The following is a 25,060-nucleotide window of genomic DNA, read 5'->3' on the forward strand; positions in this document are numbered from 1 at the left end:
GTAGGGTTGGGGTTCGGTCCTAGTGTTCCTTAGGACTCTCTAGAGTAGGAAGGTCTCAGAGTGCCTGGAATATGCTGTTAGACGGTTCAGCTGGTTTACACGAGGATCAGGGTGGTTCATTTTACTTACATTTACAAAGCTTCATTGGATGTTACTTAAGCAACTCTCTCAGCATTCTCCCCTCTTTTGTATCTCTATTCCCTTTGTATTTGATTAGTCTTTGATAATCTTTAAAAAAAATTTTTTTTTCTTTTTGGGTCATACCCAGCGATGCTCAAGGGTTACTCCTGGCTCTGAACTCAGGAATTACCCCTGGTGGTGCTCAGGGGACCATATGGGATGCTGGGTATCGAACCCAGGTCAGCCGCGTGCAAGGCAAATGCCCTACCCGATGTGCTATTGCTCCAGCCCCATTCTTTGATAATCTTCTTGAGGACAATTTATAACCAAACTTAATGTATTCAATACCTTCTCATTAGTTCCTCTGGGAGCTATATGTCTTATTGCACAAGCAAAGCTTGAACACAGTCTTGTAAATCAAATGATAAAGTGAATGCTTTTCATTACTTCCTTCAATCCCAGTTCTCTTGTTTTCATATTCCATAGAAACGGAAATATAAATCTATCACAGCATGAATAGAACTTGGACTGCTTCGTGATGCACTGGGAGTTGATTAAGTGTTAGGTACACACACAAAAAAATTTAATGTGACTGACTCCTAAAATTCTTTTTTAATTTGAAAATAGAATATAAATTAGATAAAAAGCTTAAGTGTTGGACTGTCAAATGTAAGGTAATCATATTTTTTTCTTGTGCCTCAAAAATGATCTGAAAGCAGGCAGGTATATATGCTTTGGTTTGAAAATAGTCTTTGTAGATCGAAATTTTGTAGTACCTATTTTCTGATTTTCTGATATAACAGATACAATTTTAAAAAGAAAAAAATTTTTTTACCATCAAGTCACTTTTCTCCATCCAATCAGCAACTGTAGTTACCATAGGTGTGTGTGTGTGTGTGTGTGTGTGTGTGTGTGTGTGTGTGTGAAATAGAACTCAGTTTATTTGACATCTGAAGGAGCAGAGAGGTTAGGGCCACACTCAGCCGTACTCAGGGCTTACTCCTGGCTCTGTGCTCAGGGTCCACTTCTGGCCATACTCAAGGGATCATAATCAGTAACCAGAATTTCATGCAATATTTACTCATATCTGACTTAGATATGATACTTGCTTATAGTTTATCTCTAGTCTGTTCAGTTTCATGTTCTGGTATTTGTATGGGTTGAATGAAATCGTAATAAACACAGAACACTTCCAAAACATTTCTCCTTCTCATTCTAATGCAACATGCAAAAAAAAAAGAAAAAAAGACCCCGTGTCTCCAGGTTTCATGAACAAGACCGTCTAGTTACACAGAAACATCCTGACCTGTGCTGTTTATTTTTCCAGACCATAGCCATGGCCCAGCGCCCACAGGCTGGTTTGGGCCACTAGGTAGCACTCGCGGCTAGGCCGGGCTGGACCTCTCCTCACCCCCATTCTCCGTCTGTCCCCTGAGTGTGTGGGCCGGGTGTCAGGAGTGTTTCCAACAAGTCTTTTGGAAACTGAGATGGATCCCAGAGCCCCTCTGGAAAGTGTGAGGCTGTTTGGAATTCCTCTCTGGGGAGCCCAGATCTCTGGTTGGCATCAAGTTCTCTGATGCCTCTTGGCACCGCCGAGCCTGTGTTAGAACTTAAGTTCTATCAGTAAGTGGATCAACAAGTACGCGGGTGGGTGAGCACCTGCCTGAACTTCTGCTTGAATTAGGCACAGTCGGGGGCACACGTGGCCCCTCGCTACTTCCCAATGTGGCGAGCCTTCTGTTTGGAAAGGTGCTCTCTAAGTGGGCATGGGATGGACCAGCAGCTTAGTGTTTAGGCGTGAATTCGGGGTCTGAGCCAAAGCACATAAGACTTAGAGAAGCCCCATCTTCAGATGCCTAATGGTTGCCGGGAGCTACTAAGTTCAACTGGCTAGGGGGTGATGGGCGGAATGGCGAGGAAAGGCATTAGCCCATTTGTTTCTCTTTTAGATCAGAATACCAGGTTGTAACATCCAGATTACTGGGCAAACCCTTAGGATACCAGGGACCAGTGAGTGGTCTCATTAGAGCCGTGATGAGAGAGGAGGAGGAGAGGCCGGGTGGTCACTGCAGGAGCCTCTCCTTCAGATGCCTCCTCTTTGACCAGTGGGTATTCCATGGACCTGGCCTTCCAGCTCTTAAGCTTCCGGAGCTCCTTTGGCCTAAGCAGTCGGTGCTCTAACCCACTACTTTGCGGTGCTGTTTCGCCTTGGGGGCTCTCTCTCTCCTCTCGCTCTCCTATCTCTCCCTCTCTCCTCTTTCTCTCACTTTCTCTCTTGCTCCGTTTTTCCATCTCCCTCTCTCCCTCTTTCCATCTCCCTCTTTCTCTCTTTTCTCTATCTCTCCCTCTCCTTATTTCTCTCTCCCTCCTCTCTTCCTCTTTCTTTCTATACTCTTTCTCTCCTCTCTCCTTTCTCTCCCTCCCTCCTCTCTATTTCCTTTCTCTCCAACTCTCTCTCCCTCTTTCCTCTCCCTTTCTTATCTCCCTCTCTCTTTCTCTTTCCCTCTCTTTGCTCTATCTCCTTCCCTCTCTTTTCCTTTCCCACTCTCTTTTCTCTCCCTCCTCTCCTTTTCTTATCTCTCCCTCCCTCCTCTTCCTCTTTCCCTCTCTTTGCTCTATCTCCTTCCCTCTCTATTTTCTTTCTATCTCTCCCTCTCTTCCTCTTTTCTCTCTCTCCTCTTCCTCTCCTATCTCTCCCTCTCTTCCTCTTTCTCTCTCCCTCTCTCTCCCTCCCCCTCTCTTCCTCTCTTTAGTCCCTCTTTTCTCTCTCCTCTTTCTCCCTCTCTCTTTCTCCTCCCCCTCTCCTTCTCTCTTCCTCTCTCTTTCTCTACTCTCCCCCTCTCTCTCCTCTGTTTCTCCTTTCTCTCCCTCCCTTTTTCTTTTCTCTCTCTCCCTCTCTTGCCTTCTTTGTCTCCCTGTGTCTCCTCTCCCTCTCCTACCTCTCTCTCCCTCTCTCTCCCACTTTCTTTCTCTTTCTCTCTCCTGTCTCCCTCTTCTCTCTCCCTCTCTCTTTTATCCCTCACCCTCCCTCCCTCTCTCTCCCTCTCTCCATTTTCCTCTTTTCTCTCTCTCCCTATCTCCTCTCCCTTTCCTATCTCTCTCCTCTCTCCCACTCTCTTTCTCTCTCCCTTTCCTCTATTTCTCTCCTCTCTATTCTTCCCCTCTCTCCTCTATTTCTCCTTTCTCCCTCCCTCTGTCTCTCTCTCCCCTCTCTCCTTTTTCTCTCTTTCTTCTCTCTCTCCCCCTTTGTCCTTCTCTCTCTCTCTTTCTGCCTGCTCTCCTCTTTGGGTAAAATAGCCCTTTTTCATTTTACGAGAGCTGGAGTGGCCCCTTCTGGTTTCCAGTCCTCCGAGCAGTCACTTAAGCATCATCCCCTCGCCCTCCCTAGCCCGCCCCACCAAAGCATGGTGCAGGTCTAGAGGCATTGGAACATAAAAACCAAAGTAGGCTTCGTTGTGCAGAGGTGCCAGCCGGCGTGGGAGGCCTTAGATGGAGTATGAACCTTATGAGAGGGAAGATGTGATACTAAACACGTGGAGTGGGAAGAGGATGGGCAGGGCCCAATGGGAGAAAAGGCTTCCCAAGTCAACGTGACTGTCTAAAGAATTATGGTGGCTGTGGCATGGCCGCGTGGAGTAAGACTGGAGCAGATTGCATTCCCGCGCCAGCCCAGGTAGAAGTGCCAGCTGAGGTGTGGTCAGGAAGGTGGATCTATCAGTTGGAGCAGCCCCGAGGGGCAGGAAAGATGACAGTGTCGGTGTCATGTTACGGACTGGAGAGTGACGCTGGGGTCCAGAAGCCTGGCTTAGTGGAGGGGACCCAAGTCAGTGGACAGAAAATGTTTGGGGGGTTTGGCACCTTTAGTATGCCAGACACTGAGACTGTCCGAGGGTGCCAAGCAACTTGATATTCACCACCCCTCCCCCACTTTTTTGTGTTTCAGTCACACCAAGCAGTGCTCAGGGATTACTCCTGGCTCTGTGCTCAGGGATCACTCCTGGCCGGGCCCGGGGACCATGTGTCATGTCAGGGATCAAACCCTGGTCAGTTGCTTGTAAGCCAAGCACACTGCCTGCTATACTGTCACTCTGCCTTCATGTCAATCATTTAGAAAGAGTAACCCAAGGGAATAAAGAGAATCCCTATTGCTCTGCAGCCACTCTCCACTTGCAGAGCGTTTTCATCTTCCCAAACTGAAACTGTGAGTCACAAAGCAGCAGTTTGTCATTTCCCCCAACCCCTGCCACCCACCCCCACTTTTTTGTCTTTTTTTTGAGTTGGTCCGTGGTGGGTTTCTCAGACACATGGGGGGCTCCTCTGCTATTTGCCCATTTGTATCTGGCTTGTAAGCCATTTGCAGTGTTGCTGCCCCCGCCAGAATCTCCTAGGGCCCGTACCACGCCACTTTGATGGGGTTTAAAGTAGGAGGCAACCAATCTTAGAGGGAAATATTTTTTTTTTAACCACACAAAGCTAAACCTTTAACAGCATGTTAGTGATCTCTTACAGAAGGGCTTAATGGCCCCTGGGTGAAATAAAACAATCTTCACACTCTTTCACCTAAGGAAAAATTTTGGGTAGCATTTTCAGTGGTTTTTCATAACAAACAATATGAAATAAATTATTTCGGTTCCACTTTGGGGCAGGGGCTGGGTTTGGGATGGAAACATTCGAAATATGGTGGTGGGAAGGTAAAGGTGGTGGGATTGCTGTTCAAATATTAAATGTAATCAAATATTGTGAACTACTTTATAAATTTTTTTAAGTTAAAAAAAATCTCCTTAGGGCCAACTCATGTCCTGTGGCGTGACCATATACATACCACGTGTTGTGTATCTTTTCATACATCGGTGGACCTGATGAGTGGTTTCTACTTTCCTGTTTTTGGCTGTTGGGTCATGCGGCGCTGGCCATGGCATTCATGCTTTTGTTGTTTAGGGTGTAGGCATGGCAGAAGCACAGATGGGCCTGATGTCCCTCATGTCATCCTGCATATCCGATTCCCACAGCAGTCTCTCCACAGCCTCCCCCCACCCCCAGGCTTCCAATTCTAGCCATCTCAAAGGTGTCAAGTAAAGTCTCATTGGCTGCTCGCATGTCTGAGTAGCTGGTGGCGCTGGGCATCTTACCCCCGTGCTTATACTCTGTGTCTGTTGGACTTCAGAGCAATTTCTATCCAAGTTTCATGCCCATTTGAATTATTTGGCTTAGGGCCTCCTGTTTAGGCGAGTCTGTCATGGCGGGGAGCTTCTTGTCTTTCCCCCCCCCTTTCTTTTCTTGTTTACTAAATAAAATATCCAAGATAAACCTTTAAAATAAATGTCACTGTCACTGTCATCCCATTGCTCTTTGATTTGCTCGAGCGGGCACCAGTAGCATAACGTCTCTCATTGTGAGACTTATTGTTACTGCTTTTTGCATATCCAATATGCCACGGGTAGCTTGCCAGGCTCTGCTGTGTGGGCTCAATACTCTCGGTAGCTTGCCGGGCTCTCCGAGAGGGGCGGAGGAATCTTAACACGGGTCTGCCACGTGAAAGGCGAACACCCTACCGCTGTGCTATCGCTCCAGCCCTTTAAAATAAATGAAGGAGATATTTGGGTGGTTTCCTGTCTTGCAGAGTATTTAGGAATACTTCCATAGTCTGGATAGTAAACCATCCTCAGATACATGCATTGCAAATATTTCCTCACATTTTATGTGGCTGTCTGCTCACTTATTTATTTATTTATTTATTATTTGTTTTTGGATCGCACTTGATGGTGCAGGTATTACCCCTGGCTCTGCTCTCAGAGATCCTGACATGCTCAGGGGACCACATGGGATGTGGCTGCATACAAGGCAAGCACCTTACCTGCCATATTATCAGTCCAACCCTCACTTCTTACTAGACTCCATTAATGCAAAATGTTTCTTAAACTTTTATGAAATGCTCTTTGGTTGTCTATGTTTTTGATGTCATATCTAAGAATTACCAAATCCAACACCACAAAGATTTGTTCTTATGTTTCCTTCTGTATGTCATAGTGTATGTATATATGTATGTGCATACACATATAAATAACTGGGGGGGTGTTGGGACCACACACAGTGGTGCTCAGGGATTTTGTGTGCTCTGTGCTCAGGAGTGATCCCTGGAACTAGTTAAGGGACCATATATGGTGCCAGGAATTTGAATTAGGGTCAGCCACATACAAGGCAATTGCCTTATCTCCTACCCTATCTCTTCAGTCCCTGCTGTTTTATATTTTGTAGGATTTTATAGTTTTGCTTTGAAGTGTGAACCCTTGATCCATTTTGAGTTGGTTTTATATTCGGATCAAATTTCATTCTTTTGCATGTACACATTTATTTTCACTTGCATCATTTATTGAAGAGGATTCTTATTCCACTGACTAGCCTTGACGCACTCATTGAAAATTATTTGACCATATATGAAAGAATTTATTCCTGAATTATAATCTGTTCCAGTGGTTCATACATCTGTTCTTATGCTAGTACCACACTATTTTGATTATGGTTATTTTGTAGTAAGTTTTGAAATCAGGATATCTGAGTCTTCCACATTGGTTTATTTTCAAGATTGTTTTTGATATTCAAGGTTCCCATAGGAATTTTAGGACGAGCTTTCCTTTTCTGAAAATAAAAAGTCATTGGGATTTTGCAGATCTGATGATCTGTAGAGTGTTTTGGGTTGGTATTAACTGCTTCACAATATCATCTTCCAGCCCATTAAGCATGGTATGCCTTTATGTCTTTCCATTTATTTGTCTTTTCTAGTTTCTTTCAGCAATGTTCTGTAGTCTTTAGAATACAAATTTTTGTTTGCTTATTTTTTTTTTCTTTCAATGGTATTGTAAGTGGATTTATTTTCTTAGTTACCTCTCTGGATGCACATAACATTTATTGGCGTATTAAACTTTGTGCTTGAAGTGACCACATTAAATATTTAACAAAGGTGTTTTATTGCTGATTACTTAACGGGTGGATTGTGTGCTTGGCACGCACGAGGTCCAAATTCAATCCCCTGTTGCTGCCTGTCCCCAGAGCCCCACTGGGTGTTGTCCAGGTGGCTCTGAGATTATCAGGTGTGGCCCTGGAAGCACAAATGGGTCTGAGTAACACACCGGTGGACCAGAGCCCAGAACAGAGGCCTGAGGGTTGGTGGGAGTGGTCCCTAGGTCCCCTGACACTACTTTGGATGCCCTCAAAAATTTTTTTAAAAGTTTCTTGAAATTTGAAAGATGTCAAATTTTAAATAGTTATTTCACAACCATTCAAAATCGCAGGAGTTGAAATTCAATTTAAAACTTACCAGTTCTTGGACTAGAGAGAGAGCACAAGGGTTAAGATACTTGTCTTGCATGTGACCAACCTAGCTTCAATCCCTGGCTCTCCATCTACTACCCTGAGCACTGCCAGGAGTGACTCTGAATGCAGAACCAGACTAAGCCCTAATCACCTCCACGTGTGGCCCTCCCTCCCCCCCCCAAAAAAAAAATAAAGCTCAACAGTTCTTCCCATTTTAATTAAAGTATTTAATTAATTTACTTTTGTGTATGTGGTGCCTGGGGTCAAACCCAGGTCAGCCACATGCAGAGCAAGTGCCCTACTGGCGATCCTCTCTCTCCAGCCCCAGTTCTTTCCATCTTTCATGAAATATATGTTAACATTTTCATAGGGTAAGCAAGCTGATAAATCAGTAATATGTCTCATCTCAAATATTAAAAAATCCATTGTAACTCTCTTGCACTGTGTGCTCGTGCTTTCAAAGTGGTCACCTCAAAGCTAGCGTATTATTAGCACTTGAGGCCAGTGGACAGACGTATCAGGTAACTGTGAAGGTGAATACTGGGACCGTCATCTCTAAACTGGCACTCAGTGGGTCAGAATGACAACCTGGGCATAGGGTAGATCCTGCCCAAAATGATACCCATCAGATGGGCATTATCATAATATTATATATCATGATATACTATATCATGATATATTATTATGTATTGTTATTATATATTGATATCCTCCCTCCTTCTTCCCTCCAATTTGTATCCATAGCGAGCTGTGTACTGTCATCTTGGGACCCTCGAACAGGAATTCCAGCCTGGCAGCTTGCTAACGAATTCGTGACAGAAGCCTGACCATCCCCTTGGTCAGTGTCTTTAGAGCAGTGAGGGGGTGGGACATGGCTCAGGAGCCAACATCTCATGAGAGGGAGAGGTCTGAGGAGTCCCAAGCAAGGTCAAGGTCACCCACAAGCAGACTCACCATCCTGGGGCTGCTGAAATCTGCCCTCTCAGTGCCCTGCTGCCTGAAGGGTGGAAGAGATCCATGAAGGGTCCTTTCGTTGGACCTATTGACTCCCATTCTCTGCACCCAGGAGTGACCTTGATTAATGTCAACTCATGCGGTTGTCTTCCACTGCGTCCCACCTCCCCATGCTGGTGGGATGGATGAGAACAGTGATGGGCTCACCAAAGGAGGAGAATCAAAGAACTCAAGTGGACTTTAGGGAGAAGCAGTAAAGAGAGATTATTTATAATGCCCTCTACATTATCATTATATATGTATATTATAATAACATTATAATAATATAACCTTTACAAGTATTATAATATATAACAAAATACATAACAACTACAGGATATTAATATACAATATTGTCACCACTGTATCACTGTATCACTGTCGTCCCGTTGCTCATCGATTTGATCGAGCAGGCTCCAGTAACATCTCCATCCGTCCCTGTTGTGTTCAGGGTCAGGGGAATGAGACCCATTATTGTTACTGTTTTTGCCATATCGAATACACCACAGGGAGCTTGCCAGGCTCTGCTGTGTGAGATTCTGCACATAATAATATAATCTAATAGTTGTATAATGTACCATGATATATAATATTATTATAATACCCGTTCTGACGGGTATCACTTTGGAAGCAGGATCTACCCTATGCCCAGGTTGTCATTCTGACCTACTGCGTGCCTGTTTAGGACTCCACATTAGAAATTCAAGAATGGCTTTGGTTTAATGTCTGAATGGCTTGAGAGGAAGTTGGAAATTTGAATTATTTTCCTACTTCTGCCATTACCTAACTGTGACAATTTTTACTGTGTTTTGCTTTCCAGCCTCTTTCTGCTCATGCACTGCTCAGTGCAATTCCCTCTTGCATATGTGTGTTTCTGAATGAAGAGTTTGAAGTGATGCGAAACGGAATTCAAATGCTTTTCCTCTTTCCACTCGGGACTCTTTTGCTTCCTCTTTCCAGATAATACCTTTGGGATGTTAAAAACAGTTTATGCTGTAACTTTCTTATGGCACATCTTCTATTCTTTCTTGGACTATGGCTTGTATCTGTTTTTATATTACTTCCCTTGTTTATAAAGATGCCTTTGTATTGCTGGCTTCTTAAGAATTATGAAGAGATTGTGGTTGATCTAATCAGAGGGTGCAGCAAAATTTTAGACCAATATATACACATATATTATATATACTATATAATATTAGCAGGCACACATGTGTTATTTTGCTTAGCCGTTTTAAGAAAAAACCTTGGGAAGTTGGGCCTGAAAATGGAAAAGCTGAGTTCACTTTCGCAGATGGCACACCTGTGCTGCATGAGAAAACAGGTTTCAGGAGTCTGTGCAGTTCCAAAAAGAATGCGTCTTCCCACACTGCCATTGCTTGGCAGAGTCCGGGTTGACAATTTTGTAGTCAGACCCCTGAAGTGACGTCATGGAGGAATTGATTGTAACCCATTTTCCCCCTTGATTGTCGCATTAGCCATCCGCAGTTCTGTGGTTACTTGGAAGCTGTTCCATCCAAATATGGCAACTCTGTTCTTTGTGAGAGTGGGGGGTGTCCAGGCTCGAACGAAGGGCCTCTCACAGGTGAGGCATGTACTCGGCTGCTCAGCCACATTGCTCAGCTCTTCATTCATTTATGTTGGGACTGGAAGATGAAGACTTAACAGAGTATCGAAAATCAAGGCCTTTAAACTATTTATTTTGGTTTTTGGGCCACATCCAGCTGTGCTCAAGGGTTATTCCTGACTGAACTCTCAGGGACAGTCATCGTAGTGCTTGGGGGCACCCTATGGGGTGCTGGGGATCAGATCCAGGCTAATGAGCTTTCGAGTTAAATGCCTTCCCCCCTGTACTGTTTCTCCAGCCCCCAAGACTTTCAACTTTTCTTAGAGAATGCTGAGAATAAAGGCTTTATCAGGTCCTTGGTGATCAAGAGATGATTTTTGTTTGTTTGTTCTTAAAGGATTTTCAAAATTGAATCCCTGTTAGATAGACCCTTACAAAGCTGTTCATGATTAGCTTTCAGGGGCTGGAGTGATAGTACAGCAGGGAGGGTGTTTGCCTTGCACATGCACGACCTGGATTTGATTCCCAGCATCCCATATGGTTTCCCCAAGCACCGCCAGGAGTAACTCCCGAGTGCAGAGGCAGGAGTAACCCCTGAGCATCACTGGTGTGATCCAAGAAGCCAAAAAAAAAAATAAGATTGTTTCAGTCATACAGTATTCCAACACCCATTTCTCCACCAGTGCACATTTCCCAGCACCTGTGTCATCAGTTTCCCTCACAACGTTCCCCTCCACCACTACTCCCAGCCTGCCTCTATGGCAGGCACTTCTCTATTTCTCTCTCAATGTTTTTTTTGTCATTGATGTGATAAGATATTGGGGGCTGTCTTCTGGGATAGCCCCACCCTCCTCCCAGCAGATGCCGTCACACTCCACGTGGTGGAAACTGAAATGGGCTTGCGGAGGGGAGATGCAGAATTGCCAGAGAGAGAACAATGGGTAAGGCACTTGCCTTGCATGTGGCCGGCAGAGGTTTGATCCTTGGCAACACATACAGTCCCTGAAGCGCTGATGGTAGTGATTCCTGAGCACAGCTGGGGGTGCACCTCTCCTCCAAACAAAAGAAAACAAACTCACTTTGGGAGCTGGAGGCATCGTGGATGGCAGGTAGATCACTTGCCTTGAATTCGGCTGACCTGGGTTCGGTTCCAGCACTCCACCCAGGCTCCTGAGCCTTGCCAGGAGTAAGCCCTGAATATGACTGAAGAAGGGCCCAAAACAGAAACAGCAACAACAAAAATCCCCAAATCAAAAAACCAGAATCTCTTCACCAACAACCAGCAAACGAGCTCTGCGTAATTAGATCACGATCTTTCAGAAGCTATTCTGGAGGATGTTTGTTTCCTTAACTTTGGGCCACATCTAGTGATGCTTAGGGCTCATTCCTGGCTCTGTGCTCAGAAATCACTCCTGGTGGTGCTCAGGGGACTATAGGGGGAGCTGAGGACAAAACCCAGTTCGGCTGGGTACAAGGCAAGAGTCCTGAGTACTTGGACTCTGGGCCCCTGTTCTGGAGGATGTATCACCAAGGCACCACCACAGATTCAGGAGAGTTATGAGACCCCACCCTTGTTGTTTTCATCAGTTCAGGATTTAGGTGCATTTAAATCCTTTACTTGTGGTTTAAAATAGTTCAGATTTTAAATAAACTCCCAAATTGAAGTGTTATGGCTGATTGCTAATAGCTGTACTTTGATACTGCAGTCACTTAAAGAAATTACCCTGAAAATTGATTTTCCAAACTAGGTGTTAATATACTTTCATATCTTCCTTAAAACTTCAACACTATACTGCAATCATTTAAAAAAAAGTTGGCCGGTAGGGGAAGAAGAAAATATTCAGCCATATGGAAATAATAGCATTGTGTCATATTGTCAACTTTCATGTTAGATTTGTAAAATTGAAAAATAATTATGAATAACAAAATAAACACATGTACCAGATACTGGAGTATGCCACGATGTGCCTTTGACACAATGGAAACAATTGCTAATAAAATAAGGTGTTTCATTTGGAAGAGAGAACTTGTTCTTGGCTGTGGACCTCCAAATTTGCCCGTTTAAAAAGTGACTCTCTTGTGGATGAGTTAGTTACGGGAACAAGCATGTCCAGCTTCTCTGCCTAGGCTCGGTCAAGCTTCTTCATGAAGCGAAGCAGGATAAGGACCCCCACGTGCATTATGGTGGGGTGCAGAGCGGGGTCCCCAGCAGAGCTGTATTTTCTCCACTTAGCTTTTCACTTCCATGGGGCAATTTAAGAAACTTAAATTCTGAGTTTCATTTCATCCCTGACTACGGCTCCTGACCATCTTGGTTCTGCTTTTCTTCTTCCTTTTTTTTTCTGGTTTGTTTTGTTTTTTGGGTTCATCTGGCTATGCTCAGGGGTTACTTCTGGCTCTGCACTCAGGAATTACCTCTGGTGGTGTTCAGGGGACTATATAGGATGCAGGGGACCGAACCCAGGTCGGCCACATGCAAGGCAAACACCCTACCTATTGTACCGCTCCAGCCCCTTAAGATGTATGTTTTATTCATATGGTGGGAAAGTTAGCCCTCATAGAATTTTATGGTTCCTGTTGATGTCTCTGTATTTTTCATGCATTGTTTCACAGCTGGGCAGAGAAGCTCAGTCTCTGAAGAGTTGGTTCCACTCCATTTTCTCCTTCTCTCTCTCTCTCTCTCTCTCTCTCTCTCTCTCTCTCTCTCTGACCAGATATTGTAGCAGTGAGCTCTGTTTTTAGTGAACATTCCCCATTGGCCAACTGAAACTGATGTGAAAATTGACCTTATAATCTATTAGTGGCAGAACTAGAGAGTATTATTGGCTTCTAATAAATCATGTAGCACATAACACTGTCATCCCGTTGTTCATCGATTTGCTTGAGCAGGCATCAGTAATGTCTCTATTGTGAGACTTGTTGTTACTGTTTTTGGCATATCGAATATGCCATAGGTAGCTTGCCAGGCTCAGCTGTGTGGGTGGGGTACTCTCGGTAGCTTGCTGGGCTCTCAGAGAGGAACAGAGGAATTGAACCCAGGTAGGCCGCATGCAAGGCAAACGCCCTATCTGCTATTGCTCCAGTCCTAATAAATCATATTTTATTTTAAACCTAACACTATTTTTAATTTCTTTTGTAGGAATATTCTTTGGCAACAGATAGTTTCCTTGTGGATTACTTTAATGAATTCCTAAGCCTGCCTGTGAGTATATTATGTTCTACAGACTATATACCGAAGCAAAATACTATAATCACTGAATTATCTTGTGAGACCAATGAATAAGGGTAAATTTAAACTACTAATTAGAACATTTAGGTAAAATCTGTGTCTATGTATTAAAAATTTGAGTTTGATTCATATTTAGTACTCATGGAAGAAAACTGGCATTTTTCTAACCTTCAAAAGCATTCTTTTGATGCTTTCGTATCCAATTGGATACAGTTGTATCTGGCACCATTTCAAGCTTTGAACAGATGTGATAAGGATGGGATATGAAAAGATTTAGAACTAAATTTTATGCCTCTGGGCCATTATTATCATCTTCTTGGGCAGATATTAAAGTAGCACATGTGTAAGGCAACTAAACTTGTACAGCAAGAATGTGTAAGATGTAAATGGGCACCAAAGAATAGATTTTCCATCTGAGCAGTGACTGAAATTCGTGAAGGGTCTGGGTGGGAAGGAAGGCACTCTCGCATTTGGAGAGAGAATTAAGTGGGGATGTCAGGTAAGGGAAAATTAGATAGGAGAAGGTTTCCGTTGCTGTGAAAACAGAAAACGTTTCCTCATGAAAAGACTTATGAGGAGAAAATTTGGAATATAAAAAAGTCTTATGTGATTTTTAAGGAACTATACCACAATAGTGTGGTCTCTTTTGAAAAGCATTCAGACACACCCTTTGAAGGAAAAGTGCCAATGTCCTCGTCTCTGTGGATGTATCAGACTGTGCACGTGTGTTTGTTTCTTGGTATTTTCTGTTTTCCAATGGAATCTGTTGTTCTTGCCCCAGCAGGCAAATAGGTGACTGGACAGGGTTCCTGCAGGGGCCTTATCTTGTCCAACTCTTCAGCTCTGCTTGGCCACTTGTATAAGACCAAAAGGCCCAGAGAATCTTTGCTTTAGTCTGCATTCTCTAGTATCCCCCAACCCAGTACATTTTTGAGTGAAATTTCAACCACAACAACAACAATAACAAAAACAACAACAACAACTATATATTTGTATTGGGTTTGATTTTTTTTTTTTTTTTGCTTTTTGGGTCACACCGGTAGTGCACAGGGGTTACCTCCTGGCTTTGCACTCAGGAATTACTCCCAGCGGTGCTCGGGGGACCCTATGGGATGCTAGGCATTGAACCCAGGTAGGCCGCATGCAAGGCAAACGCCCTACCTGCTGTGCTATTGCTCCAGCCCCTGAGTTTGATTTTAATGTCCCAAGATTTATGTCTTATCGCTCCCCGTGGGTGATCCTGTAGATCAGTGTTTACCAAAGACCAAAGAGGTCAGTGCTCACTGGGGTGCAGTTTTGGGGTCCCTTTGTGTTTGTTCCCTTAAAAAAAGATAGATTTCCTGGAGTGAATTATATCTCTTTTCTGAAAAGGGCTGTAGGCCAAATAACTTTGGGGAATTCCTTTGGGACTTTAACTTGCTCCAGGAAACAAGTTCCCCTGCCTATTATTCTTTCCTTTTTTTCTTTAAAGACTATGATTATCCCAGAAAGAATGACAGTACAGAAAATGTACCTCAAATGTAGGAAAAGTCCAGCCACAGTTCTGCCACCCAGCTAGAGTTACTAGTTGCCCTCTCTGCTTTCTCTCGTGTACTCCGTGGAATGTCAGGGGCTGGTTTTGCCCAAGCTGGTCCACTGACCTGAATGTGTCTTTGTCCCTTCATCTCATCACACTTCACACCTGGGCTGTGACTTCCTTGTCCATCTCATGCCCCACTACGTCAACTTCTCCCAGTCCCATCGCTCCAGAGTCCCCCTCTCTCAGCCCCTTTCAATCTCCTGCCTACACCCAGACTTTTTATGCCACCAGAAGGAGGAAGGGGAAACGTGTTTCCAGAGTGAGTAGGGGGATAGGAAAGGTGATGGACATTGGATTGTCATAACACAAGAATTTCCTGGCAAGTCCTGGACAAGATTAGTCAAGGCTTGGTTTATGGACCATCTAAGACTCAGAGCCAGCCTGGGGGTCCACTCAGTAACAATGCCAGGCCACTCTCTCTCTTTCCCTTTCCCTTTCCCTTCCCCACCCCTCTCTCTCCTTGGAGAGTCATGAAATGGTATTTTAAGACACCATAAATTTAGCCCTATGATTTCAATAAGTAGTAATCATGCTGATGGCAAGAGTCATAAAAAATTATGTCTTGCTACTTCCTGCTGAAACCCTGTCTAGTGGCTTCTCTGTTCAGTCAGAGCAGACTCCAGAATCCTATAGAGTCTGACTTCTGCCAGGCATCTGTTGATCTTTATTTCCCTACTGTTCTTCCCCTTGCTAATTCTCTTCCAGCCCATTGGCCTTCTTCACATTTCCCAGACAGGAATACACTGCAAATCCTCCTGATCTCTGAGCCTGGGAACCTTGTCCCCCACCCTTGTCTATTCACTTCTAGAAAAGCCTTTCTCATCCCTGTCAGCCCTGGCTAAAAACAATTCATCTTCAGGCGCCCACTTTGACCCTAGCCCCCAAACCCTTATCATTAGCTGTGAAATGAGTTTTCAAATATGCGAACGAGTTCATGCACCACAGCCAGTCGGGGTCGACTCTTAATAGCCCGTAGCCTGGTGTTCCTATTCCGACGCATGGAATTCCAGATTCTATGTTCGGCCTCCACCTCACCTTTCCAGCTCTCTGACTGAATATTGTTTGGGGTCCCCCCCCCTCGACTTGCCATCTTGACTCCCCTCCCCTCCATCCCCAACCCGACTGCATCAACCACACACGGTGTACTTTTCCCGTGCTTTTCCATGCTTACCTACAGGAGGGAGACAGAAGTGGGTTCCAGCTCAGTGTTTCCATATGAGGTGGTAATGACCTCCACCCACTACCCCTACCCTCTGTGACTTCATCCCACCATTACTCTCCCTGTGAGGACCATGGAATGCTCTTAAAAGACTCTGGTATGAGGTCAGTAAGTGAAGATTTTGGCATAGCATTTGCCCTTCTCTTGCTGATCATGCCATCTTCCATCCCACCGTGTGATCGTTGCCACCCCTACTGTCCCATCAATGGGTCGAGGATCATCTTTGGTGCCCTGCAAATCTGTCCTTGGCTTTGACTTTTACAAAATATTTTTGTCAGAGACTTGGATGGATGCTAACATCTGAACCAGTGTTTTCCGATTTAAAGCCACCGAGCTGGGAAGTGACATGGCCTGTATGGGTCCATATGGCTCCAAGTTTGTAGAGTCCACAGTTGGCAACAGAGAAATGCGCTGGTCATTGGGATAAAAGTAAGGTGTTATTAAAAAATCAGGGTATCCCAAAACAAGATAAAACCAAGTTTATGTATTTTGGGTGAGAGGGTTTGATCACACCAGTGGTGCTCTGGACCTACTCTTGGTTCTGTGCACAAGGATCACTCCGACTGGTGCTCAGGGGTCTATGTGGGGATCTGGCAATTGAGCTGAAGTTGACAGTGTGCACGGCAAGCACTCTGACCCCTGCACTGTCTCTCTGGCTCCAGGTGAATGCTTTCTAATGGTGCTTTCCTCGGAGGGTAGTTAAGATCAAGAGTATGGAACCTAGAAGGCACTCGGTTCATGTTTTGTAGGGGGCTGGATCAGACTGGGTTGTCAGACCTGCTGTTCCAGAGAGTTGATCCAGGAAGGCAGGGCACTTGTTTTGCATGTGGTGAAGGCAGCTACGGCCCTAGTTTGATTCCCTGGGACCATGTGTGTTGCTCAGAGCACCTTCAGGGGTATTGCTCCTGAACAGAGTCAGGAACAGCCTCTGCTTGTGCAGCGCCCCCCCCCCGAAAAAAAGATTTGCTCTACTAGGCTAGAACCAGGGAAACTTACTTATTCCATGAACATTCTAGAAGCTATGTTGGAGGAGGAGGGGTTACACAGTGTAGGTGTTGAGCCTGACTTGGAGGAGGACTTGAGTGCTGGAAGAGCTGAGGGAGGAGGAGGAGGAGAACAGATGCTGGGGGGCTGGAGGGCGATAGCAGGCAGTTTCAGAGTGAGAGTACAGTGGGTAGGACATTTGCCTTGCACGAGGCTGACCTGGGTTCGAGTCCTCCGTCCCTCTCAAAGAGCCCGGCAAACTACCGAGAGTGTCCCGCCCGCATGGCAGAGCCTGGCAAGCTCCCCCAGGCATACTCGATATGCCAAAAACAATAACAAGTCTCACGATGGAGATGTTACTGGTGCCCACTCAAGCAAATTGACGAACAATGGGATGACAGTGACAGAGACAGTAACACTAGAAAGAGGAAGTTTGAAGTTTTGAAAGGGATCCAGGTGTAGGTCAGGAAATGGTCTTTTGGGACTATTTTGTGGGGGCTGTATGCATTGAGGGATTAGACATTTTCAGTGAAAGGAAATTGGACCAAATCTCTTCTATTTTGGGAATTTTTGTTTGTTTGATTCTTGGGCGATACCCAGAGTGCTCAGGGCTTGCTCCTGGCTCTACACCTGGGGATCACTTGTGGCAGTGGTCATGAGAAAATATGGGTTGCTGGGTATCGAACCCAGGTTGAGCTGCATGCAAGGCTAGTGCCCTACTCATCTTACTATCTCTCCACCCACCTCCCTGCCATGCCCTGCAGGTCTCTTAAGCATCTTAAAAAGCAATTGGGGGTGCCGGAGCGATAGCACAGCGGGTAGGGCGTTTGCCTTGCACGAGGCCTACCTGGGTTTGATCCCCGGCATCTCATATGGTCCCCCAAGCACCGCTAGGAGTAATTCCTGAGTGCAGAGCCAGGAGTAACCCCTGTGCATCGCCGGGTGTGACCCAAAAAGCAAAACAACAACAACAACAACAACCCCCCCCAAAAAAAACTCAAAAAAACAACTGCTTGGGGGGGGGAGAGGTAATCCAACAGCGGGGAGGGTATTTGCTTTGCACATGGCCTGGGTCTGATCCCGGCAGCTGGCAACCCATATGGTCCCCGAGCCTGCCAAGAGTAATCCCTGAGCGCAGAGCCAGAAGTCATTCCTGAGCACTGTCAGGTGGGATTCAGAAAAAAATAAGAAGAAAATAAAAAGCACCCCAAGGGTGATTCTCTTTTTATGTCTGTCTTTCAAACCAAGCTCTCTTCTACCTTCCCTTCTTTGTCACCTTTGAGCCTTACACCCCAGCAATGGAAGGCTGAGCACACAGACAGCTACAGAGCCCACTTGTCCGCAAAGACCCTTGGACCTTCAACTTCTGAGGCTTCATCCACATCTGGAGTGACGTGCCTGTGGTCCCCTAACTGGGCTGTGTCAGAAATGGGCCCAGGGTTCAGGTCTTCTTGCTCCTCCATTTCTTTCCATTCCACCCTTCCGCCTGGGGGACCCTTTGTAAGATGCAGACGTTGATGGCTGGTGGCCCGTGTCTGTGTTCTTTTTTGATGAGGGGAATCCAGGACAGTTGCTGCTATTATAAATGATTATGGCCCTTTCCAAACCCGTGCTTTCATAACTTCATTCCCTTTGTTCTCTTGCCAGGCTCACATTCAGATATTGTTTTCATTTGGTGTCTGGGAGGTTTTTTTTTTTTCCTTTTTTTCTGTCAACTCTTTATGGACATGTGTTTGCTTATTAAGTTTTCTTCTGTACTATAGTGTGAAAACATTTTTTTTCCCTCCTTTTGGTCTTGTTTGGTGTGTTTTATGCTCAGTGACTATTGTGGGGTTGAATAGATGAGCCCACATACAGATTTAGGTTGGTCCTCTGTGGGTGGTTTAGAATGTTTGTGACATTTATGGTTTGCAGAAGCTGAAGGGGTGGCCTGGTCTATACCCTCCGTGCAGGCTAGGTATGTCATGTGTTTGCCAGACAGAACTTAGCTATGTGCCTTTGGAATTTTACCGCAACTTTTTTTTTGGACTGATTCTCTACAGCCCCCCCCCACCCGCTTTTAATCTGTAAACGATTATAATTTCTTGCAGCTTTATGAAGGAGTTACATGTTCGCTGGATTTGTGGGTAAGGGGAGAGAGAGAGGGAAAAAAAAACCCAAGTCTAGGTTTGGGAAATGAGTGGATGAAGGGGAACAAAGCTTTGGGGTTTCCTCTACTTGAGTAGATGGATTGGTTTTATTTTGAGGCCACAACCCCAGTGGTCTCAAATAAATAAAACTCCCGGATCTGAGGTTGGGGGTCACTCCTGATGCACCGTATGAGGTGCTGGGATCCAAAAAGGATTACCACGGGCAGAGCAGGAGCTTTTAGCCCAACCTGGCCCCCAAGACTGATTTTTAGAGGTGTTGGTGGGCCTTGGGGTGGTTTGATGGCCCAGATGGAAGAATTGCACGGACATAACCCAACACAACTTATTTTATGAACGCAGGATGCTTTCTGTGGATTTCACACGGCACAGTGTCTACCCCCCGCCCCCACCATCCAATTGGCGAATATGCCCAGTAAATAGCTCATGGGGTAACATCTAAAATGACAATAAAACTTAGATTAAAAGAAAGTTGTTATTGGTAACCGGCTTGTTGCGGTCAGCTGGTTTTCTTTCACGGTCCAGGGCGCATGTTTAAGGCACAGCTTTGGCGCTCAATTAGGAGAGACAGAGTTGGAGCAGAGATGAACATGTATTAAATTAACCTAGTCATTAGTTTTTAATTTAAATACTGTTCAGCTAAATAATTTGGCACCCGGTGTGTTTCAGTGGTGCTGGGCTGGCGGTTTCAGCACGCCACTAATTATTCACAGGTTTGGGGTTTCTCCCCACCCCCCTCCTTCCCTCCTCTTTTCAAAGAAATGTGGAACCAGCAATTTATTGTGGTAAGAATATTTTCATGCACTTGCTTTTTCTGTGAAAATATTTTTCGCACATGGATGACTGGTACTACAAAGTTAGCTTTCACCACCTTCGGGGTGATTTTTTGCAGAGAACTTGGAAAAGGAGATACTTCGGAAATAAGAACATGAAGTCAGGGGAGAGTGTGGGCTGACCACTGCCCTTGCAGAAACTCAAGGCGTCCTGTGGTTGGGGGCTGATTCTGAGTTCCTCGAATCAGCCCGAGGGTTAACCACCCCCACCCTGCTCCCTTCACCCCTGTCTCTCTGCCTTTCCCCCCAACTTCTGTCTGTTATTGTTGTTGATTGAACTAACCTCCGGGGTGTTGCTGATAAGCTCAGCAGTGGTAGGAGCGAAGAGCTTGTGCCCGGGACGTAGATGGCGCCTGGACGTGACCCTGTGTCTGAGGACCCAGGAGTGCGGCTGGAAGTCACAGACTTGGCAGCTCACCTGGGTTCTGTCCTCAGGAGCTCAATCCTCTTCCCTGGTTTCCCATCAGGCGAGAGGGGTCCGAGCTGCCACCCAGGGTGCCTTGTCACTCAAAACGAGTTACTGGAGCTCAGCAGAGAGTGAGCAGAGGAGGATGGTGTTAGCTGTATCCGTCCACACACCTCTCCACCCCCTGCCCCAGACATGCTGGAGATGGGGAAGCAGGGAGAGGAGAAGCTGCCCACCCCACAGTGCTCCCCATCCTCCTGCTTCCCATCCTTCAGCACCCTGCGCTGGTTTCTGTAGACGTTGAGCTTTAAGCACCCCCCTGCACCCCCATCTCACCTGGCCATCCACCAAACAGCCTAAGACGCCCTCAGTGCTGGGGGAATCCTCACTGGGATCCTCCCACTCTAGAAACAGGACCCCCCACATGAATTTTGTGGGGGCCCACTTGATTCAGTATGCTTTGCTTTTCCCTGCCACCCGTCAGGCCCGCCCCCTTCACTGGGGTGAGCTTTGTGGTCGCAGCGGCTTTCCGTCTCCTTGTTGCTCCCTGAGCTGCCCGCCGAGGACAGAGAGCCCCCGTGAGCCTGAGCCGTGGGCTGCAGGGGAAAAGCTCTGAAGGGCCCCTGGAGTAGGAGGAAGTCACCTGTCGTGATAATCAAGAGATCAGGAGTATGGGAGGGGGTGACCTTAGTGGGGACCCTGGGGGACAGGCCTGGGATGATGGATGTTTGAAAGGGGAAGCTGGGGGTGGAGCGAAGGTTTGAGTTCAGACACCTGTTCATGAGCACTCTCAGGAGAGCAGCATGCCCTGCCCCACACTTCTTTCTCTGCGTTGTTCCTCCTTGCCTTCCCTGGAGCTGCTCGCCAAGCCCAGTCTCCCAAAATTCATGGACATGCCAGATAAAACGACTCGGGGCCACCCCCCAGCTTTGTAGGCAGACCCCTGCTGGCCAGTGGCTGCTGGGGCCTTTTGGGTGATTTGTCAGTGTTTTGTTGCCTCTTCCTCATAGAAGAGGAGAGTGAGCGTGGACCCGGTGGTGGCAGGGGAAGCAGCGGGGTTCTGCTCCCCTTCCTCTCCTCTCCAAACACTGGCCCTTGGACAGTCAGTGTCAACGAGTTGGGGCAGGCGTTGACTCTGTTCTTCACCTTCTGTGCTCTTAGAATCAGGCGCTGAGGGCCTGAGCTATAGCACAGCAGGGGGGAGGATGGCCTTCTATGGCCAAACTGGGGTCAATTCTCTGGCACCCCATATGGGCCCCTGAGCACTGCCAGGAATGATTCCTGAACAGAGCCTGGAGTAAGCCCTGGGCACCAACAGGTGTGGTTCAAATAAAAACAAAACAAAGAATCAGAGAATTAAAAAAATTTTTTTTATTTTTTTATCCAATCACTGTGAGATAGCCCCTTACAAAGCTGTTCTTGACTAGGTTTAGTCATACAGTGTTCCACACCCATCCCTCCACCAGTGCACATTTCCCAGCACCGGTGTCCCCAGGTTCCCTCCTATCACACCCTACCCCCAGCCTACTTCTATGGCAACCCTCCTTCTCCTCCTTCTTTTTCTCCTCCTCCTCTCCCTTCCCCTCCTTCCCCTCCTCCTGTTCTTCCTCCTCCTCCTCCTCCTCTTACTACTCTCTGTCTCTCTCCTTTTCGGCATCATGGTTTGCAATGATCTGTGCACTTTTAAGTGTTATAGGAAGCTCTTTTTTTTCTTTTTCTCATAATTTTCAAAATTCTCTCCCCCCACCATCCCCTCCCTCTGCTATGGGCGATGTTCTCATTGTGATGATCAAGGTTTGCTCACAAACACCTGACTAGGGTGCTGGCAGATTTTTAGCTAGGGTGCCCACCAGGGGCACGTGTCGGTTTGGGTGCTTGTTCACTCAGCTGTGGTGTTTGGCGAGGTTTGTGCCCCGTTAGCCATGCTGCTTGCACATGAGCTCACTTCGGGCCACACACACACACACACACACACACACACACACACACACAAACACACACACATGTGTTTTAGTGCTCACAGCAGTGGTGGGGAGGTGGGTGCGATATTCACACACACACTCACACACATACATACACACACACACACACACACACACACACACACACACACCCCGTTATATGTCTGGATCTGGCTGTGGAACTGGGAGGGTCGACAGCAGGGCTGCCAGGGCTGTGCATGTGGTGATACTGGAGATTCAAACTTTTCACCGTTCTGATTAGGCTGTGTCTTGGAGTATTTTTATTTGGATTTCTTTTAGCTGGTTCGCTCTGGGCCTTCTGGATCTGTGTGCATGCCCTCTCTGGGAACTTCAGCAATGGCTTTGATGGGTGCTTCTTCAGCAGGGTTTTCTTCCTGCCCTTCTGGAACCCCAGTGATTCTTTTTTTTTTTTTAAATAAATTTTATTTTATTTTATTTTATTTTTGGGCCACACCCAGCGATGCTCAGGGGTTACTCCTGGCTTTGCACTCAGGAATTACTCCTGGTGGTGCTTGGGGGACCATATGGGATGCCGGGGATCAAACCCGGGTCGGCCATGTGCAAGGCAAACGCCCTACCTGCTGTGCTATCACTCCGGCCCCAATAAATTTTTATTTATTATATTTTTTGCTTTTTGGGTCACACCCAGAGAAGCTCAGGGGTTACTCCTGGCTCTGCACTCAGGAATTACTCCTGACAGTGCTCGGGGGACCATATGGGATGTTGGGAATCGAACCTGGGTCGGCTGCGTGCAAGGCAAACACCCTACCCACTGTGCTATTGCTCCAGCCCCTCCCCCCCAGTGATTCTTATGTTGTTCTTAAATTCATCCAAATGCTCTCTTGTCATCTGTTGGTTTATTTTGAGGCTCTTTTACGTCTTCTGTTGTCTGGCGATCTCTGTACCTCATCCTAGAGCTCATTGATTCTATCCTCGGCAGCTGAAGCCTTCCGCTGAGTTTTTCATTTTGCTTACCAGGTTTTTCAGATCTGTCATTTCTCCTTGTATTTTTGTTTGTGTTTTCCTCATTTCTGCTCTCATATTTTCTTGTATCTTATTGGTGGTGCATTCCATTGTTTCTTTGAGCTCCGTATGCATCTGTAACAGCTCCATTCTAAATTCCTTGTCAGAGAGGTTCTATAGCTCATTACCGGTTGGGTCATCTGGGCTAGCGTCTTCACTCACTTAGCCTGGTGGGATTCTGCATTGTTTTACCATTGTGACCTTTGCAGTTTGGACTCCTGCGCTCACCATTGCTTTTGTGTTTGGGGGGGGGCAGATGTTGATTGGTGTAGAGGCTAATGAACTATTGACCTAATGTGGCTGGGATGGTCAGGCTGTCCTAGTGAGAGAGAGTTCTGAGTAAGAGGCTAAAGCTTACCCCGGTCTCCTAACCTGAAATTTCCAAATATTAGAGCCTTCAAGATGAATCACTAGTTCAAAGCCGCCGCCAGCTTGGGGTCTGCTGCCTTCAAAAGCTTCTCCGCCGTGTCCTGGAGATTTGAACTTGTGATCATGCGCTTGCAAGGCAGGTGCTCTGAGTACATGAGCTCTTCCTCTGAGCCTTGGCTTTAAGTTCCTTAGAAGGGGAGATAATCACACTTGAGAGCACTACTAATTTTTTGTTTGTTTTGTTTTTGAGCCACACCTGGTGATGCTCTGGGCTTACTCCGGGCTCTGTCTGTACTCAGGAATTACTCCTGGTGGTGCTAGGGGGACCCTATGGAATTCTAAACCCAGGTCGGCTGCATGCAGCGCTTTTGTAACTGGGAGAAATATACATGCCCCTGAAGTATATCCTACCTGCTGTACTATCTCTCCGGCCCCAAGAGAACTCTATTATCTGGCATTAAATCACACACACACACACACACACACACAGAGATCCTAACACCAGTTTTGCTTTATTCTGCTTCTTATTGACTTTTGACTATGGCTTGTCTTGGGATCTTGGTAAACTTAGAGAAGTAAAGCACCTGATTATACTAGGACCAGTGTCTTTTGCCACATGACTCATGAGATATGGATTAATCCACAGGACTAGGGCTTCCTAAAATCAATCAGTATTCCCAAAATGGGGCCTGACTCCAGATTTGGGGTACCCCAGGGAAAAGGACTGCCAAGCCACTGCTTCTCTGTGGAGGAGACAGTGTCCCAAGTATGGGTTTTGCTTTCCCCTGAGTCTCAGAGTTTGCTGGCAAGTCAGTGTTCAAACCCTACACTTCTAACTGGCGCAAATTAACTGACTGCCTTTAAATAAAAGTTGGCAGCATCTACCAATTACTGAGAAAAGCTTAGAAATATTATTGTCTTTCACTTTTTTTTTTTGGACTTACTGAGAGGAATGGTGTTGAAATGCTCCTAAATGAGGAACACATTAACTTGATTTTCCTCTTTTTTGCAAAGAGAGACCAGCTTTCATGGCTCTCGGGGATGAAAGAGATTGTTAGTTCTTCCCTTTTCTCATTCTTCCCTACTAACTCACCCTACGAGGACAGCGTTGCTTCAGGGGCATGTATATTTCTCCCAGTTCCAAAGAATCTTAGAAGCCTATTCTAAGTGAATTTCTGCCACCATTTAACACGTAAGAAAAGTGGGTTCCCTTTTCCTGGAGTTCCAAGGCAAGAGATAATCAATAAGAACACGAAATTCTCTCTCTGTGTGTGTGTGTGTGTGTGTGTGTGTGTGTGTGT

The 25,060-nt window shown here is 46.1% G+C and overlaps 1 protein-coding gene across 1 annotated transcript in view; it reads left to right on the top strand.

Annotated features, from left to right (window-relative positions):
- The window catches only part of RGS22 (regulator of G protein signaling 22), a 140,009-nt gene that overhangs the window by 3,749 nt on the left and 111,200 nt on the right, over positions 1-25,060 (top strand). Inside the window, exon 3 of the mRNA XM_055128220.1 lies at positions 13,128-13,190. Coding sequence (XP_054984195.1) covers positions 13,128-13,190 — 63 coding nt within the window. The remainder of the gene's footprint in view (positions 1-13,127; positions 13,191-25,060) is intronic.

This window comes from Sorex araneus, chromosome 2, assembly GCF_027595985.1.
Source record: "Sorex araneus isolate mSorAra2 chromosome 2, mSorAra2.pri, whole genome shotgun sequence".
NCBI lineage: Eukaryota > Metazoa > Chordata > Mammalia > Eulipotyphla > Soricidae > Sorex > Sorex araneus.